The sequence below is a fragment of the Rhinopithecus roxellana genome, chromosome 8 (genome assembly GCF_007565055.1).
Source record: "Rhinopithecus roxellana isolate Shanxi Qingling chromosome 8, ASM756505v1, whole genome shotgun sequence".
NCBI classification, from domain to species: Eukaryota; Metazoa; Chordata; class Mammalia; order Primates; family Cercopithecidae; genus Rhinopithecus; species Rhinopithecus roxellana.
In genome coordinates, this window is record NC_044556.1 from 92,553,684 (window position 1) to 92,573,166 (window position 19,483).

The 19,483-nt window shown below is 50.8% G+C and overlaps 1 protein-coding gene across 1 annotated transcript in view; it reads left to right on the forward strand.

Moving 5' to 3' along the window:
* Window positions 1-350: 350 nt before the first annotated feature.
* PLEKHA6 (pleckstrin homology domain containing A6) overlaps window positions 351-19,483 on the forward strand; it is a 159,169-nt gene continuing 140,036 nt past the window's right edge. The window contains exons 1-3 of the mRNA XM_030934998.1: window positions 351-434; window positions 6,391-6,467; window positions 9,967-10,024. Coding sequence (XP_030790858.1) covers window positions 352-434; window positions 6,391-6,467; window positions 9,967-10,024 — 218 coding nt within the window. The 5' untranslated portion in view covers window position 351. The remainder of the gene's footprint in view (window positions 435-6,390; window positions 6,468-9,966; window positions 10,025-19,483) is intronic.

The following is a 19,483-nucleotide window of genomic DNA, read 5'->3' on the forward strand; positions in this document are numbered from 1 at the left end:
CAGGAAAGCCATCATAATTACTCACCGCGCTAATTGCCCGTCATTAAAGTTCAGGAAACGGTCCGAAGAGGAGCTCCGAGTCGAGGAGGGGGCAGGTGGTGTCTGGGGCTTCCGGCAGGCCAGGGTTAAGCGCTTGCCTGCTCCCTGCCTCCCGGCTTGAGGCCAGCGCGTCTTCAGTGGGAGGCCAGCCACTGCCAGGGACCCGGGAGCGACGCCGCTAGCCCGGCTGGACCCCCTCCCCCACCACGGCCTCTAGAAGGGGGCAGCAAGTGGGGGTTCCTGAGTACCAAGCCCCCTGCCCAGCCGGCGCCTGGGGGCGCAGAGAGCCAGAGGGGCTGCAGGGACACCGAGATGGCCGATGAGATTGACTGGCTGGACCTGCCCGGCCGGTGGGCCTACGGAGTTGACGGTGGTGGGAGAATCTTCTTCATCAAGTATGTTGGTCTCCCTCTTCTTTTTATTTCAATTTTTTCCTTTAAGTTGTCCAACTTGAAAAGTGGCGGGGCTGGGGGCAGGCTGGAGAAGGTGGGTGAAGCGGTGGCTGCAAGGGTGGGCATGACTAATAAGTTTATCACCATGCCTGTTTGAATGTGTCTCCCGCCTTTTCCTCAATGGATCAAAGTCCAGCAAAGGCTTGGCATTCCCTCAGCTCGGAAAGGCAGGGCAGGGCAGGGGAGTGCTGCCCTTTCTCCCTCTCCTTGGTCACATGAGAGGCCTCCAGGAGGATGACTAGACTAATGCCCAACCTGGAGTTTTTTCAGCTCCTTCCCTGAAAGGGCCAGAGGTAGGTCTTTCTTTTCCCCCCAGACTTTCCTATGGGAAGACTTGGGCTAAGTGACAACATACCAGGAGATCCTGCCTCTACCACCCACTTCCTGGCAACCCTCACCCCAGACTCAGCGTGCCCAGGACAGCAGTTCTCCTCTCCTGTCCTGCTTCTTTATGGAGCTGTGGTCAAGAGGGAAGGGCACGATGCCCACTGTATGTTTAGCATTCTTGAGAGAGAGAGCGCCTTTGCTACTCTCAGTAATATATTAGCACTGTTATATTAATTTCATAAACCAAAATGGCTCTGGCATAATCTCATTATAACAAAGTGGCCCTGCTGGCTCTCTTTTGGCTCGCTTCTACTATAGTCATCTTTTGCCAGGATAGACATCTCCCAGAAATATAGCAAGTCTAGAAGCACAGCGTCTTGGACTGTTACCCACACTTGACGAGCTTTTCCTTCCTCAAGATAGCCACTTACAAAACATCAGAGCTGCAAGGAATCTTAGAAGCAATCCCTTCATTTGTCAAACGGGGAACTGAGGTCCAGAGGTATTGAAAGTACCGGTCGAAGAGAAAACCACTTGTTAATCAGAGCTGGGACTCAGCCTAGCATCTGCTGACTTAGTGCACTGCTTCCCCAGGTACCAAACTGCCTTTGCAGGGGCTCAGGCAGGCAGTGGTTTCTCTTTGGTGTTTCTTAAGTTTCCACATTTGCTTTAGGCCTTTCTTCTGTAATTGTCACCACCATGATCATAATTGATGTTGTAATTATGTTATCTTAGAAATTAACTCCATTAAAGGTCTTGACCCTAAGTCAGATTCTTAAATAACAGAACTTCTGCAATATTAAAACTGCAGTGGCTTGAGACATTAGAGTTTATAAGAATCACCCAAGGAACTTATTAAGAAGGTGGATTCCTGAGCCCTACCTCAGGAGACTCCTATTCAGAGGATCTGGGGGAGGGTCTTAGAATGTGAATTTCCATGAGCCCCTCAGGTATACAGATGAAGTGGTTCATTCTCTTCTTTCTTCCTGATCTCTTACTTGCCATCCAGATTATTTTCCTCTTTCATTTTACAAACATTTATTGGGCATCCACTCTTTGCTGCAGTGCTAGGCACTGGACATAAAAAACAATAAGATGTAGGTTTTTACTTTAAGGCAACAGGGAGAAAACATAAATCAATACTTAGGAAATAATATGGTACATTCTTGAGGCATTTGCAAGATGCTATGGGAAGGAAAGAACTAATGCTCTCCAGGGAGTTCAGTGAGGGCTTCCCAGAGGAGGAAGCATTTGAGCTGATTCTGGAGGAGAGACAAGAGTGAAAGAAGCCTTGGAAGTAGAGGCTTGGAGAAATAAAGGCACCAATGGGAGCTGGGGAACAGGTAACCTAGAGCGCTCGGAGAGGTTCAGTGGAGATGGAGTGGAGCTGCTGGAATACTGTAGAGGCCCAGGAGGAAAAGTAGGAAGAGGCAGCTTGAGAGAACCCTTACGTGCTAAGCTAAGGGGTCTGGACTCCATCCTGTAGGTGATGGGAAGCCAAAGGAGATTTCAAACTGAGACTTGACATCATCAGATCTGCATTTAGAGCCTTCTCTCTGGCAGCTTCATGGGCAATGACTTGAGGCTGAGCGAGAGGCAGGAGGAGAAACTTAAGGTATGGAAAGCAGTTAGGAAACAGTTGCAAAAGTCCAGCAGACAGCTGATGGGGCCTGAATTAAAATGGTGAGAAGAGAAGGGGAGTGAGAGATGAGAGAAACCTTCAGGAACCAAATCAGGAATATTCATCTAAAGCTTGAATTCTGGGAAGGGGAGACAATGGGAGGAATCAAAGGTAAAACTTAGAATTTCCAGCTTGAGTTTGAAAGACGTCAGGAGTATGGCAAGAGGAGTGCATTTTAGGGGGAGTACAGGTTTAGTGGGGAAACACTGCAGTTGATGTCCTTGGGGGACATTCAGGAGATGCTGTCTAATAGACAACTGGATATATAGGATAGAGTTTGAAGAGAGAGGCCTGGGCTGGAAAAGGGTCATCACGTGGGGGTAGAACCACCCAGAATAGTGCGAGGGAAAAGACAGGAGTATACCCAGGCAGCACCAGTGTTAAGGAGGGGATAGAGGAACAGAGGCCAGGTTGGAGAGTAAGACCGAGAGGTTGCAGAGGTGGGCGGCACCAGGACCAGGGTAGAATGCCACCCCAGAAGGCAAGGAAGAGGGATGTTAAGAAGAAAAAAGGAATTCAACAATATTGGATGCAGCAGAAAAGCCAAATGGGCTAAAGGCTAAAAAACACCTAGTGGATTTAGGAGAGGGGGAGGCCTTTAATGACATCTAGGAAAGTGGTTTCAGGAGAGGGCTGGGAACAGAAACCAGGTTGCAGAGGATTGGTGAATAAAAGGCCAGGAAGTGGGGAAAGCTAGGAGAGACTACTGTCGAAGGTTTGATCAGGAATGAGGAGTGTGAGACAGGAAGCTGCCAGGGGACATGGCATTGAGAGGGAGGCAGAGTATTGAGACTATAGAAGACACAGACAGAGGAGGAGGATAAAGGGATGGACCCCAGAAAGAGAGAGGAGGTGAAGATGCAAGGCTGGGATGCTCAGCAGAAGGAGGTTCTAGAAAAGATGGGAGAGAAGGGGGACGATAACCCAGGCAGAGAGATTAGCCTTAAAGGGGAGAGAGGGCTACCTATTCTCCAGAGGAAGACAAGTATTAAAGGATGGGTGAGAATCTGGGTAAGTTTTGGTGGTGAGGTGATTGGGCATACTGGGAAAGCTCCCACCTAATCTTTTCTCTGTTTTCTTTGATTAAGAGATAAGATCCTCTGCGCAGGACAGGGGCTGGGTAGCAGAGGCAGGCCTGGGACCTGAGGTTAGCGGGAAAGCCTTGGAGCTCTCTGTGGATGTCAACTGACTGGGGACCTTGAAGAAGATTCTAGGTGGCACTCAGGGCTCAGCTAAGCTGGGAGACTGGATTTGCAGTGACCCCAGTCTTCCCAGGCCCAGTTCCCCCATCAGCCCCGTGCTGGAGTGGAGATGGCCTGTGACTGTCCCAGACGGGGGTGCTGACAAGGGGTGCAAGGGGTGCAAGATGGTGCAAGGACAAGGGGAAGAGGGAGTTGAGGGTTGTGGTGGAATGTCAAGGGTGTGATAGTGTTGTCTGTGATATCCAGTGGGGTAGAGATAGATGGGAAGTCTGAGGGGGCTGACAGTGTGCAAGGAGGGGAGAGTCAGGGGCTGGAAAATCTCAGGAGAGATGTAATGGAGGTGAGGGCACTGGTTGACTTCCTCTCCAAGCCCTTCCTTTTTATTGGCTTCCTCTTCCACTGTCTCCGAGAATGAAAGCCAAGACCAGAGACCCAGTATGTTAGAGTCTTCTTCAATGGTGCCCGAGCTCAGAGGTCACTAGAACAGTGACTTTGTTTTTTTCTCTGCTTATCAGAGGGGTAGGTTAGCTGGGAGATCTCTTCCTGTAGCAGGTGTCCAACTTTAGAGAAAATTAGTGGAGTCAATAGAAAAAAAAGCATATGTTTACACCAACTCTAGTACACAAATGTTCATAGTAGCTTTATTTGTAGTGGCCCAGAACTGAAAACAACCTGTAAGTTCAGCAACAGGTGAATGAATGAACACACTGTGATGTTTCCTACAATGGAACACTATTCAGCAATCAAATGGAATCAAACGACCACATGCCACAACATGAACAAAAGCATGAACGTCAGACAACTGGGTGCTGTGGTTCACACTGTAATCCCAGTGCTTTGGGAGGCCGAGGCAGGAGGATCACTTGAGGTCAGGAGTTTGCAACCAACCTGGGCAACATAGTAAAACCTTGTCTCTGAAAAAAAATAGCCAGAGGCCAGGTGTGGTGGCTCATACCTATAGTCCCAGCACTTTGGGAGGCCGAGGCACTTGAGGTCAGGAGTTTGAGATCAGCCTGGCCAACATGATGAAACCCTGTCTGTACTAAAAATACGAGAAAAATTTGCCAGGCGTGGTGGTGCATGCCTGTAACTCTAGCTACTTGGGTGGCTGAGGTGGGAGGATTGCTTGAACCCAGGAGGCAGAGGTTTCAGTGGGCCAAGATTGTGACACTGCACACTCCAGCCTGGGTGACTGAGCGATACTCCATCTCAAAAAAAAAAAAAAAAAAAAAAAGCCAGACATGGTGGTGCATGCCTGTAGTCCTACCTACTCAGAGGGCTGAGGAGGGAGGATTGCTTGAGCCCAGAAGTTTGAGGCTACAAATGACTCTATGATTGTGCCACTGCACTCCAGCCTGGATGGCAGAGTGAGACTGTATCAAAAAAAAAAAATCAGGCAAAGATGTATGATTGTATGATTGCATGATTCTATCGTATGATTGTACGATTCTATTTATATAAAACTCTAGAAAATGCAACTGATCTACAGTAACAGAAAACAAATCAGTTGTTGTGGAGAGGGGTGAGGATAGAAAGAGCTGGGGGTGGTAGGTGGAAAGGAGGAATTACAAAGGGTCACAGAGAAAGTTTGGGAATTCATTATCTTGATTTTGGTGGCAGTTTCACAGGTGTATAGATAAGTCAAAACTATTAAATTGTAAATTTTATAGGGAGTTTATTCGATGTCTCACTTTAATAAAAGTTTAATGGAGTCTTTCTTAGTGGAGTTTATTCTACATCCATTATACCTTAAAGACATTGAGTAGAGTCTTGGCCTGGGCTCCAAGACGCCATCCTAAAGCCTGGGTGATCCAGCTGATCTGAGAGTCCCTTCCTCCACATACCTGAAGTAGCCAAGACAGTCAGGTGCTTCTTGCTGGGTCACACCTGGCTCTGGAAAAGTCTGTGTCACTTGGTCGGTGGGGATTGAGAAATGATGATGGCTTCATCTGCCATTGAATCTACAACCCAGAGGGTCTGTGTTGCTGGGGAGCCTGCCTTGCTGGGTGTGAGGTATCAGAAAGAGTTTTGTCAGGGACAGATCTAGGTCTGAATCCTGTCTTCATCACTTACTGGTTGTGACTTTGGCCAAATTTCTTAACTTCTCTGAACCTCAGATTCCTAATGTGTAAAATTCCTAGTGTGAGGGAATGTCGTGAATGAAAAATACGTACCATTGTTGACACACAAGGACTATGGGTTCACTCAGTCTCCTCCTTTTCTTATCCATTAGAGAAGCTGCCAGTTAAGGACCTTCCTTGTTCTTCCCACCTGCCTTTAGCAATCATCTCTAACATTGCCTCTGTCATGAAGCCTTCATGCTTCCCCTTCCTTAACCTCATGCCAGGTAGCACTCGTTTCTTTGTGATGGTATCACACTTTTTACGCATAGTTACAATAGGGATTATAGTGCCTATCACATTGTACTGCAGCTATCTTTTTATGCATCTATTTCCCAGTGGGTTGTAGATTCTTTGAGCTTAGGGATTCGATATTATTCATCTTGAAACCCTCAGAGTGTACTCTGTAAATAATACTCTGTGAATGTGAATGAATGAACAGCCTTGTGGACACTCCCATCTCATGTGTCTGGGATTGAATAGTTGGTGTTAATGTGAATCTGGAGATGAGTGTCCCACTCAGAAAAGCCTCTCTTGTAGCTGACACTTTCTTATTGGTCTTTCCGTAGTGATGAGGAAAAGTCAACCAGCTGGGTGAACCCTGGAACAAAGTCACCCATCCAGAGTGGACACACCTCCTGCCCAGGTAAGGAGCCTCTTTGTCCCTGCCTTTACAATCAAGGAGGATGCAATAGCTTGAGGTGGCAGCAGGAATCCTGGGCCCCAACTTTGCTTCTGACTTTTTTCTTTCTCCATGGATGGACTCAGCTTAGCATTTGGACTGCCATCTGGGGGAGATTGCAGGCTGGTTGGAGCTCACCTCAGTGTCTCTCCAAGCTTCCACCTCCAAAATTGGTATCTGAGACAGACCTTTGAGGACAGAGATTTTTACTCTTCTTTCATCCCTCTGCCCAGTCAGAAAATCCCCTGTCTCAAGGGCTCTTGAACTGACAGAAGCCAGCCCCCAGTGCTGCGCTCTAGAACTTTATGTCATGATGGAAGTGTTCTCTCTCTGCTCTGCCCAATACAATTGCCATGAGCCACATGTGGCAATGAACAAATGAAATATTACAGGCATCACTGAGGGCCTGATTTTTCTTTTCTTTTTTTTTTTTTTTTTTTTTTTTTTTTTTTTTTTTGAGACAGAGTCTCACTCTGTCACACAGGCTGGAGTGCAGTGGTACCATCTCGGCTCACTGCAACCTCTGCCTCCAGGGTTCAAGAGATTCTTGTGCCTCAGTCCCTCAAATAGCTGGGATTACAGGTGTGTGCCACTACACCCAGCTAATTTTTTTATTTTTAGTAGAGATGGGGTTTTGCCATGTTGGCCAGGCTGGTCCTGACCTCAGGTGATCCACCCATCTCGACTTCCCAAAGTGCTGGGACTATAGGTGTGAGCCACTGTGCCCAGATGGATTTTTAATCCTAATTAATTCAAATGTAAATGGCCCCACATGGCTAGTGCGAGCACCTGTTTCTCCCACGGAGGAGAAACGTGAAAGGGGACAAGGCTGACATTGCTGCTGATTATGGAGAAAATATCACTGGTAGCCCTCAGGGCTAGTGGGAAAGGTGGGACACAAACAGGTCAGCAATGAAGAAACAACCAAAGAAAAAGACTTCAGTCTAAGTTGTTGAGGAAGAGACATCAAGACTCACAAGGCCTGGGTACTTTAAGTGAACAGCCATTTATCCTCCTCATGACGCCACCACAGGCCAGTAAGAGGGGGTGTGAGTTACAATGTGGGGAGATCTCTCACCCCCTCTTGCCTTCCAGCCCTTCACTGGACTGGACCCCAGGCGCCTGGTTCCAGGGCCTCCGTCACTCATGGGCACGGCTGGCATTGCTGGACACACAGGATGAAGCCTTTGACTTGTTCAGAGTCCTTTTCTTGTTAGCTTCTGAGCTGGGATCATTGCTGGAAGAGAGAGACTTCAGGGGTTATGGAATTCGACTCTTCATTTTATGGTAGAAAAGTTGAAGAGCAGAGAGGAAGCACCTGGCTCAAGGCCACTTGACTGATAAGCAAAGTGGTGTCATGGTTAAAGGCATGCATTTTGGAGGCAGAGAGATCTGAGCTCAATTGTGGCTCTATTTCTTTCAGTGTGGTCTTGTACTAGGGGTTTAATTCTTCTTGGACTTAGCTTCTTCATCTTTATAATGGGGAGAGGATTATGAACCTCAAAAAAGTAGTAGCAGGCGTTACATCAGAGAGGTCGTTCCCAAAATGGAGGTAGCTTCTGCCGTTATTGTCACCATCGTTATTTCTAACTTGCGGCAAGGCCTCCTGACTCTAAGGCCAGGGCTGTTTTCTTCTACCAGGTTGACGGTGGTGTCACCTTCAGTGTTTCAGCTGTTTACAGGTTGAGTCCATTCACTTCATTATCATCCTGGCTGGAGTGGAAGATGAATACCAGCCTGTGAGCCAATGCTTTCATTTTTGGCTGCAGCCAACTGGTTGTCTAGGGCTGGGAAGGGGTTAAGATGCCCCCAGAGCTTGCCGGGAGGGCAGCTGCCTCAGCGGGCACTCCGCCTGGATGGGAATATAAGCACTCTTGGTGTTGCCCAGGCAGAGAGGGCAGTGTGGAGGGAAGTTGCTAGAAAAAGGCAGGGGACATAATCCACACTGGCCTCTTTCCCAGGCACATCACAGTGCCAGAATTATTTATGATTCTGACCCAATGGGGATCCCTCTACTTGGGGAGGATGCCAACCCACACCCTCCTGAATGGCAGCATCCTCCCACAGAGACAGAGGGGAACAAGTAGCATTTATGGAGCAGCACAGAGGAAAGAGTGTGGGCTTTGGAGGCAGCACAGCAGCACTCACATCCCGGCCCAGACACTTCCTGTGTGACCTTGAGCCAGTTGATGAACCTGTCTGGGCCTCCGTTTCCTCATCTGTCATCAGTGAAAATGTTTTGGAGGACACCTGTTGTATAATGTTGCTATGCAGATTAAATGCACTAGCAGAGGTAAAGTGCATAGCTTAAAAGAAGGAAGTACTCTGCAGAACCCACGCACTGCTCCCCAGCAGCTGGTGCCTCAAGGCAGCTGCTAACATGGCAGGAGACAGTCAGACCAGCAGAGAATAGCTATGTGTTGTAAGACTTCATACACAAGGCAGGCGTGTGGACTGACCAGAAAGGTGGCAGTCACTGTCCATCAAGAGAATCCCCACCTGTTTTCCAATACGTCAGCCAGGGGGCTCGCACTCCCAAAAGGAATGTTCTCAGCCAGCTCCCTGACTGTCCCCACCTCTGACAGTGTACTCTCTTGGGTCTCTCAGAAGGCTCCTCCTCCTCAGCCATGGGTTGAAGGAATCCTGTTTGCTGGGAAGGCAGGATGCTGCCCAGGGTGGCTGTTTTGGGAGAGCGAATGGGATGATATAGAGCCTACGAGTGATCTTTGGAGATGGAGGTGCTATGTCCACCTGTGGGGGCTGCCTGGGTGCCTCCTGGCCACTGTCAACTTCCTTGCTTACACTGAGATTCTGTGATTCTCCTCTGAGCATTTCCATGGATATATATTTTTTTTTCAGAGACACTATTAAAGATTTTAAAAACTGCAAGTCTCTTCGTTTTCCTGGGGCTAATTTCCTAGGTCCATGGTGTCCTGTCCAGAAGCAGCAGAGCCTGATGGCCATAACACTGGCCTGGGATTTGGAAACTTGAGTCTTACTCAGATCTTGGGTGTTAATGATCTGTGAAGAGTTCCTGGGGCAAGTGACCTGCCCTTCTGGTTAGATGATCCTGAGGACACTTCCGGGGAAGCGACTGTATGTTCACTGTTGTATCCAGGGGCTGGCACAGGGCCTGGTGCACAGTAGATGCTCAGCAAAGATTTGTTGAATGAATGAGTGTGTCCTACCAGGCAATGATCCATTCGGTCACTTCACTGCTCATTGACAGAGAACATCCCGTCCACTCCCATGTCTCTCATTATTTGCTGGGAATCTCACTGCTAGAAATCATGGACAAAAAAGGATGGAATGGTTGGTTTCAACTCAACTGGCTTATCTTTGGATTTTCCTGACTGTTCAGACACCCATCCCTCCTAAGTGCAGGTGGGGTTTGTGGGAAGAGAGGAAGAGAAGAGAGGTTGACCCCAGGGTATCTTATTCTGGTGATTTTGCTTCCTCGCAGGTTTGCCCAAGGGCTGGGAAGTGGATTCCACCCAGGAAGGAGCTGTGTATTTCATCAAGTGAGTAAGACGCAGTTTCCTTTCTGATGTCGCTGTTGGTTCTGCTTTCATCCTTGTCAGGAGGAGAGATGGTTAAAGTGTCTGGTTTTTCACTGAAGGCACTGCTGGGTCTGTGACTGGCTAGTAGGTGCCGAGGCTCCTGAGAGCTGAGATAGAGATGGGAACGTATGTATCAGTGTGTCTGTTTATGTTGGCCTGGGTAGTAACCAGTGTCAGTCCTGGTAAGTTTCCTGGGGTGGGGTGGGTGGAGTTTTGGTCTGGGCTGTACTGGTAGGAAGGAGATGGCTCAACAAAGTAGAGGAATGAGGCTGTTCTAGACACACAGGCAGAGGTTCAGAGGCAGGAGATGGAGCCGCGGGGCAGGATGCGGAGCCAGTGGGAAGGGAAGGTGTCCATGGGGTGTACAAAGGAGGACACCAGACTGGTGGTGGCAAGGCCAGCTCCGGTCACTCTCGCTCTTGTGGACAGGGGCACCTGCGATTCTGGGGGTGGTTTGTGTGGGTGGAGATGCTCTATTTTCCTCCTAGGAGTTGGTTAGGCCCCTCTGTGGGCTGGGGAGCTCTTATTTCCTGCTGTGGCTAAAGGTGTGCCTTGGGAAGTTGCCCTGGACTTAACGTTGGAAGCAGAAGACACAGCTCTTTGGCTGGGGTGGTGCATGAGCTACCCAGTTGAACTCACTTCTCTCTGCCTTGGCCTGGGTCTCTCCATCTCCCAGACAGGCTGGGAGCTGGTTTCATTCACAAGGGTGAGGCTCAGCGTGCCCAGACCTGTGGGCCTCACCCTCTGGTCTGGCCTCAGATTCTGCAGGGATAGTGAAGCGCCTCTGCCCAGCTGCCTGGGGCAATGGCACCACCAGAGGGAGCCCCAGTCTAGCCAGGGGAGGAAGGACCCTTGCCTCATCCCCTTTCTCTCCCTCTCTGCTTTGAAATCCTCATGTGTGTACTAGGAGGGGTTACCTTTCCATCCCCCACCGCCAAGATCTGCCAGCACTTAGATCTGCCATCATCTACCACCTACATCAGCTTAGCTGCTAACCTATTCTTCTTTTTTTTTTTTTAAGACAGAGTCTCACTCTGTCACCCAGGCTGGAGTGCAGTGGTGTGATCTCAGTTCACTGCAATTTCCACCTCCCGGGTTCAAGCGATTCTCGTGCTTCTGCTTCCTGAGTAGCTGGGACTACAGGTGCCCGCCACCACACCTAGCTAATTTTTGTATTTTTGGTTGAGATGGGGTTTTGCCATGTTGGCCAGGCTGGTCTCGAACTCCTGGTCTCCAGGGATCCATCCACCTTGGCCTCCCAAAGTGTTGGGATTACAGGTGTGAGCCACCATGCCTGGGCCTGTTAACCATATTCTTAAAGCAAAAGCAAATTTTTCTTTTCTTTCTTTTCTTCTTTTTCTTTTTCCTCTTCCTCCTCTTCTTCCTCCTCCTTCTCCTCCTCCTCCTTCTTCCTTTCAAAGTATCTGTTCTGGAAATTATTCTAATATCACATGACAGTTATAGGCTGAGCTTTTCCTAAGTTTGGACCCACATGCTTCTTGCTTCAAGTAAGAATTGTGAATTGTTTCTTCTTTTCTCCCTCTTGCAGATACCATCTTCATATTCCTTTCTGTACATGGCTCTAGAGACTATTCATTAAACACTTTCACATGTATTGCGGCATCTCACCAGTCCCTAGAAACGTACCCGTCTACCTCTCTGACCTTGCGTCCCATGACTGGCCGGCTGTGCTCCCATCTTTCCTTCCCTCCATCATGTCAAAACCATTCCCACCTCAGAGCCTTGGCACTTGCTGCTCCCCCTGCCTGGGAGCACTCTCCTCCCATTTACACACCTGGTTCCGACTTCTGGATTAGCCCCAATGTCACCTCCTCAGAGAGGCCATGCCTGACTGCTCCGCCTGAATTCCCCCACCCCTCCACACTTACTTTTCTTCACAGCACTGGGCACTACCTGAAACATGTTTGTGTATGTATATGTTTGGTTATGTATTGCTGGCCCCCTCTGCTGCACAGTCCTGGGAGCAGATTCTGGCTATTGTGTTTTCCACTCCTCCTAGAACCTTTCTGGTGCGTGATAGGAATCCAGTATTTCCTGAAATGAATTCATGCATGAAAAACATTGGGAGATAAACAACAGAGGCATAATTGATTTCTGCTTCAGCTACCAGCCCAGAGCTTTCTTCTGAGCGCCCCCAATTTAATGTGTCCAGACTTGAAGTCATTGCTTCTCTGCGCTGGTTCCACCTTTTCTAGAAATACCACCAAAGCAGAGCCCTCAGAGATCTCCTCAACCTTTCCCTGTCTCACACCTCCCCCACAGGTCCTGCCAATTCTCCTCCCAATTATCTCTCAACCCATCCACTTCTCATCATCCCTATAGCCATGGCCTGAGTTCAGGCCCACATGGACTCTCACTTCCATTATTGTAGAAGCTTCCCAACTGATATTCCTGCCTCCAGGCCATAATGCTGCAAGAGTGCTTTCCTCTAGAATTCAAATTTGGTCATATCATTCTCCATTAAAAACTTTGCATGTTTCCTATCACTTACAGGATAAAATCTAAATTCCTTATGTGGGCACATAAAGGGCGTCATAGTCTCGCTCCCGCCCCCCTTCCCAGCCTCACCTCCCACACTCCCCAGCTGGCTCTTTAGCCCTGTCCTCTAGCCCTACCAAATCACTTGTGGTTCCCTCAACATCCACTTCCCTTCCATGCATCTGGGCCTTTGTAGGTGCCAATCTCTCCTCACATGGCTTGTGCCCACCTGAGAACATTGTTCTTCCTTCAAGCCCTGCCCATGACGTCACTTCTTCAGCGATGTGTCCGTGTATTGTAGTTATTTGCTTATACTTGTATCATTTTCCACTAGATTAGTAACTCTCCAACTGGAGCATGTATCACAATCACTGGAGGGTTTGTTGGAGCACAGATGGCTGGGCCCTACCCCTAGAGTTTTGGATTCAGAGGGTCTAGAATTTGCATTTCCAACACATTCTCAGGTTATGCTGCTGCGGCTGCTCTGGGGCCCACACTTTGAGAACCAGTAGCCTAGACTGAAAACTCATCAAGGGCAGGGGCAACACAGGGGGGCCGTAAAGTCCGGAGACACAGGCTATATTGTTTAATTATCAACCAGCCATGAATTCTGAGTTCACATACATTTCCAGACCTGGTGTTCATTCTGTATATCATAGCAGCAGCCGCCACTCTAGGAGCTAAGTGCTTTATGACATTATCTCATTTACTCCTCACTGCACCTTTATGAGGAGGTCCTATCATCCCGGTTTTAGCAAATAATGGGAAAACTGTTTCTTCGTATGTGTTACTCAATGTTACAAAGCTTGTATTAATAGAAAGCAAGCAGGGAGCCAGCCTCATGTGTGCTTGATTTCACATCTTAGCATGATGGCACGGCTGCTACCCAGCATCCTTGGCACCTTGCTTGGACAAAGGAAGTGCTCAGTAAGTTCCTGCTGAATGAGTGAGTGAATGAATGAACGACTGACTCACTGTTCTTTCCTATTTTCACAGTTCCCACAAAGGTTTATGACATTTGGTTGGTGGATGAGTTAGAAACTCGAACGATTTCAGACACGGATTCCAAGTAATAATGAAACCCAGACAACTGGAGGTGCTATTTTGTTTCTTTTAGTGTGGATGAGGGAGGGAAATTTCAATGAGTAAATATTGACATTTGCCCTGGAGCAGAGAAGTATGTTAATTGTGTGTCAACAAGCTCTTTCTTTCAGGGTATTTAGGAAGTGACTCTCATAGTATCCACAACAGACGTATCTCTTGAGTGTGCCTGTCGTTTTAAAGGTGTCATTTACTGGGAAGAGCAGTGGGAGGAGGAGAGAACAGGGGAAAGGTTAAAACGTGGGAGAAACGCACTGCAAGCCTGTATGCACTTACCGCAAGAATCCACAAGAGGGCTCCAGAGCACACATGATGGCCCCACAAGGCTTTCAGGGGTTTGCTCAGAGTGTCTCCCCAGGCTGATGGCGTCTTCTCGGAGGTGACAGGGCCACCTTTCCTATCCCCTGCCACATCCCAGCCATAGTGGGTCTGGTAGCTGTCTTTCTGATGCTTAAAGATCTAGCTATGTAACACCCATTCCTGCCCAACAGGAAGTCTTCCCCCGCCCCCTTGTCTCCTTCCCCCCCACCCCCCCATCCTCCGTTCCAGCTGAAGCCGTGACACTTGCCAGTTATGTCCCCAAGGGTGCCTCTCTTCTTCCCCAAGGTTGACAGGGAGGAAGACGTGGCAGGACGCTTTCTGCAGAGCTACACCCCTGATAACCCAGTTCCCAAGCTGGGCCCCTGCGGCTCCTCCACCGAGGGAACCCCACCCAGCCGTTGGTCTTCCTTGTTCTGTTCTGGACGCTTCCTCCAGGAAGGTGCGAGAATGTGCAGGCAGGCAGTCCACCCACGGCCCTGGCGCGCCTACGGGCTGCTCGGCGCTCCTTGAGGGGCTGTGGGGAGGCAGAAATCAGAAGCCCAGATCTCTACCCCGCGTGCTCCAGGCTGGGTGGTGAGGCCCCGGTGAGCCTCCAAGGCTGTGCTGGGTCTTTGGGATTCATCAGTACAGACCCCAACCCGAACTGCGAGACCCCGGAAGAGGAGGGGCCCTGGGAGGGGCGGTGGAGCCACCAAGAGCGGTTCTGTTGTCTCCAGAAGGCAGACAGGACAGAACACAGGAGTCCTGGGGCAGCAGTTCTGGTATAGTGACCCCACTAGCTCTAGGCTTAGAAAGGCAGATAACACCCCAGAACAGTAAAGAAGGAAGCGGCCGAGGAGAAGAGGTAGTGAATGTGTTGGGCTTCAAAGAAGCCCATTTGCAGGTGCGGAAAACAGGCTCGATAGTCAAGTAATTTGTTCAAAGTCACTGAGTTACTCGGGGATGGAGCTGGGCTTCCAAGTCACACAGGTCATAGTTAGCCAGGCATGGTGACTCACACCTGTAGTCCCAGCTATTCAGTAGGCTGAGGCAGGAGGACTGCTTGAGCCTGGGAGATGGAGACCAGTCTGGGTAACATAGCAAGACTCTGTCTCTGAAACAAATTTAGCTGCATCTGGCGGTGTGCACCCGTAGTACCAGCTACTTGGGAGGCTGAGGAGGAAGGATTGCTAAAGCCCAGGTAGAGGCGGAGGCTGCAGTGAGCTGGTTCATCCCATGGAGCTCCCTTTCCTACCCAGTTGGCATGTTCTGTGAGGAAGAGAGACCCGTGTGGATGCGGTTCCACTGAATGGGCAGTGAGCCAGTCAAGTTAGTGGTCACCAAGACTGTACGGTAGGGAGTGGGGATGGCACCACAAAGGTGGGGAGGATCCGTGTGTTTGGAGACCATGAGTAGGTGCCTGGGAAGCTTGGACTTGATCCTCTGAGCAATGGGGCCAAAGATTGTAGAGCAGAGGAGAGACGGGATCGCAGAGGTGCTTTCTGTGGAATCCTCCCTGCCTCACACCGCCTCATGCCTTCCCCACTGGAGTTGTTTAGGTGAGGCTTGCTTCTCCTCTTCTGGGCTCGCAGAGCAAGAACTTAGATTTAGCAAAGGGAATTTATTATCTCTGGTCCATCCGCCTCACCTGTTCTTGCTGCAGCTTTAAGATCTTCATGCTACCACATCTCTTCCACCTTAATCCCCCAGATAAAGGCATGCACCCAACACCGACCCTCCCTTTGGCTTCTCATGCCCCCGAAGCTACTCTGATCCCCCAGAAACATTCACACGTCTGGCTCAGGCTTCTCGAAGGATCCGTGGGACTCGTCTGCGGCCCTTGCCCTCTGCCTGCCAGAGAGGAAACCTGCCCAGCAGGCCCATCTGTTGGTCGCCTGCGTTTTCCAGCTGCCTGAGGATTGTGGGGTCTGGGTCTGGGGTCTCTATCCCCCTCCCTGGCCTCCCTCTGAGATGCTGTAATCTCTTGCCCCAACTCCCCTTTCCTCCATTGGCTCTGCAGGGTCAGAGACTCCCAAGAACCCCTCATCTTGGCTAAATGAAAGCAGACTCTCCCCCTGCCTGCACCTGGCAGCCTTGCCAAGTCCTGGAGAGCCAGGGCAGGTGAGTTGGGCTTGATTGGTCCTGCCTGGCACCGGGCCCTCATCCACAACTTGTCTACCCCTTCAGCAGAGCAGCTTTCCTATAGCCAGCGCAGGACTGGCCTGGCATCTCAGCTGGGCAGGGGAACAATGGGAGGTGACCAAGGGTCCTGGTCACTGCCGAGCTGTGTTTGCTGCCCTAACCCCAGATTCCCGGCTCCAGCCTGGCCTGCCCTGGGGTGGGAAAGACAGTCCCTTCAGTAGCTCTCTAGGTCCCTGCCTTCCTCGAACACTGTGGTGTGCGTGAGTGGGGTGTGGAGCCACTGCCCCCACACCAACCAGCCAGGCTTCTTCCTCCTGGGCCCTGGGAGGGAAGTCTGTGCTCCTGTTCCTTCCTTTGCACATTCCTTTACAGATAAGGGCTTCAGTTGGTAAAAACGATATATGTGCTTAGATCACACTAAGAGAGACCCACTTGTATTGGAGTGGAGAGGCTTAATTTTTTAATCAAGTTTTTCTAATAATAAACAAAAAATGCAATTATCATGTGAGTGGGGCCCTGCAGATGCACTTTCTCTAGCTCCTGCTTCTTTTTTTTTTTTTTTTTTTTTGAGACGGAGTCTCCCTCTGTCGCCCAGGCTGGAGTGCAGTGGCCAGATCTTGGCTCACTGCAAGCTCTGCCTCCCGGGTTTACGCCATTCTCCTGCCTCAGTCTCCCCAGTAGCTGGGACTACAGGCGCCCGCCACCTCGCCCGGCTAGTGTTTTTGTATTTTTTAGTAGAGACGGGGTTTCACCGTGTTAGCCAGGATGGTCTCGAACTCCTGACCTCGTGATCTGCCCGTCTCGGCCTCCCAAAGTGCTGGGATTACAGGCTTGAGCCACCGCGCCCAGCCTAGCTCCTGCTTCTTGACAGATTTCTCTATTCAGAAGTGACCCAGAAGCTCATCTGGTTCAGTCCCCAGTTTCCAGGTTTAAGGGGCAGGTGGGACTGAGACTAGTGAGCCTGCCTGGAGGTTTAGGTGGGAATCTTTTGGTTTTTTTCCCATCTTTCTGATCCTGTTTATGAAATCAGTGTTTTTATTACACTTGCCCATTGTCACAGAGAATCTGTGGATAGAGGGAAACCGAGAGAGATGTGGATCGAGGGAAACTGAGGCAGAAAGCAATCTTTGTCTAAGCAGAAACAGGGCTATAACCTTATCGTCTGAAGTCCTTCCTTCTGCCTCTGACTCTGAATAATACAGAACCCGGGTACCCCGTAGCTTGGCTAGCATCCTTGTTCAGGGTTATCAGAGACCAACTTGGGCTGAGGGCTAGGAGAAGATCCTGGCATCTCATAGTGGCCCCCAACCCTCTCCAAATGTTATTTCTCTAAATTCTCCGTATTGAGGTGGGGGCGGGGGATGGGGAGGCCCCAGGACCCCAGCCAAGCCCTCCTGACACCTACAGACATGCCCCAGAGCTGAAAGGTGATCACCAGTCTGGCTGGGTGAGGTCCTACACATGATTCCAAGCCCCTGGGCAGTTTCTGGTTCCCTGCAGTCTCTTGTAGGGGACTCTAAAAATGCAGCTCACCCAGACGGTGGCCCTACTCCCCTTTGGGGGGCAGCCTTGTCCTGGTGGTGGAAGGCCCAGGAGGCTGCGCTGAGCCACCCCATCCTCTCCTTGGCAGGCAGGCTGTGTGGTTGGTTAGCAGCTTGTCACTGGTGTGGATGGAGTTAAACCTTTTCGGGGACTATTTACTCCTGATCCTAAGTGACAGCTTGGGGAGGGAGAGTCACGTGGCCCTGAAATCCCCGGGGGAGCCGATGGAGCATGCCCACAGCTGCCTGTGCCTGGGAAAGATGCTGGATCCTGCAGTCACCACAACAGCATCCTCTCCCTGCGCCAGGGACCTGCCAGCCGGAGAGATGACTGATTAGATCAGATTAGATCCGGAGCCCCGCGCTGCAGAAGGGGGCCCCAGGGGCGGGGGAGGAGGACCCCAGCTGGCCTGAGCTGGGGGGAGGGGTGCCTCGGGGCTCGCAGAGGTAGAGCTTTCCAGCGCGGGGATCACACCTCAGAAGCCGGTGAGTCTGTTTTCATGCATCACATAGATGAGGTGGGAGGAGGAAGGCTGGGCTCTGGTCAGGGCTGGCAGCTGCCTGTCTGCCGCGTGAGCCTGGGCTGCTTGCATTGCAGTGCACTGGCTTCCCCATCCCTCATCCTTGGCAGCCTTACTTGGGGATCATGGATGCTGAGAATGCTAATTATAACCCTCCCTGTGCCCCCACCCCCACCTCCAGAGTCCCTGTCAGGGCTGATGCTGTTTAAATTGATTACATTTGAATTGCATCTCCTGGATGAGGGCAGCGTTGGGGCTGGCAGCTTCCTAGGGTCCAGCAGGGTTCCCCAAGCAGGCTAGCACAGAGAGGCCAGCCCACCCTCCCTTTAATCCTGCCAACAGGAAGGAGAGATGGAGGGGGTCCAGGGTCAGGCTCAGGTCAGCCCCAGGGGCTCACCTTCCTCAGGGTGGGGAGAGTCAGGGTGTGTATCATTCTTATGGGTCAGAGGTTGGGTCGAAGGATGACAGAGGCTCTTGGATTCCAATTTCTAGGAGGCATCTGAGCTCTGGGGGTCTCAGATTTAGTGAGGAGCTCCTGAAGGAGCTGGAGCCTGGTATGTGGTGGAGGGGGCAGGGAATGAGGGGATGACGTTTATAATGATGGGACCGGGCTGCAGCCAGCTGAGAGCCTCGAGGTATTGTGTGAGGATCTGGGGAAAGGAGGACAGTTGGGGAACTGGCCAGAGAAGGGTAAGGAGGGCTACAGTGGAAGGGGAGGGAAGTGGGGCGAGACACGAAAGTGGTGGGGGCAGGGGAGAAGAAGGGAGAAGAGGCTCCTGGGAAATGCTCTTTGAGACAACATGCCAGCCAGGGCAGGGAAGGGGGCTGTGGAGCCTGGGAGAGCAGAGATGGAGAACCGGGATAGAGGGAGAGCCATCCCCCGGGCACAGGAGTGGGGAGGGAGAGCTGCAGGAGGGTGGAAGTTGGTGGGGAGGAGGCTGGAGCTCAGAGCTGGTGTCAGAGGAGGTTGCAGACTTCAGGGATTGGAGGCTCTTCCCAAAGCCCTGTAGACCCTTTACCCCCAATCTGATCACTTGAGTGGTGCACTCTGCTGAGGGTCTCGTGCATGGTGGGGCAGGGTCCTTGCTGGCAGGTATTTGCCTGAGCCCGCTGTCTGGACAGGTGCGGGGGCACTGTGGGCACCTGTCCTACAAATATCCCAAATCCTGTCTTCCAGGCCACCCTGGAAGAGTATGAAACTGGGGAGGGCTCCTGTGGCTAGGACAGTTCAGTCGCCAGCTTTCACCCCCGAGCAGCTGCATTTTAGCTTCAGCAGGACAGGAGCAGACCCTGCTGGTGGGTGGAGGGGAGGTGGG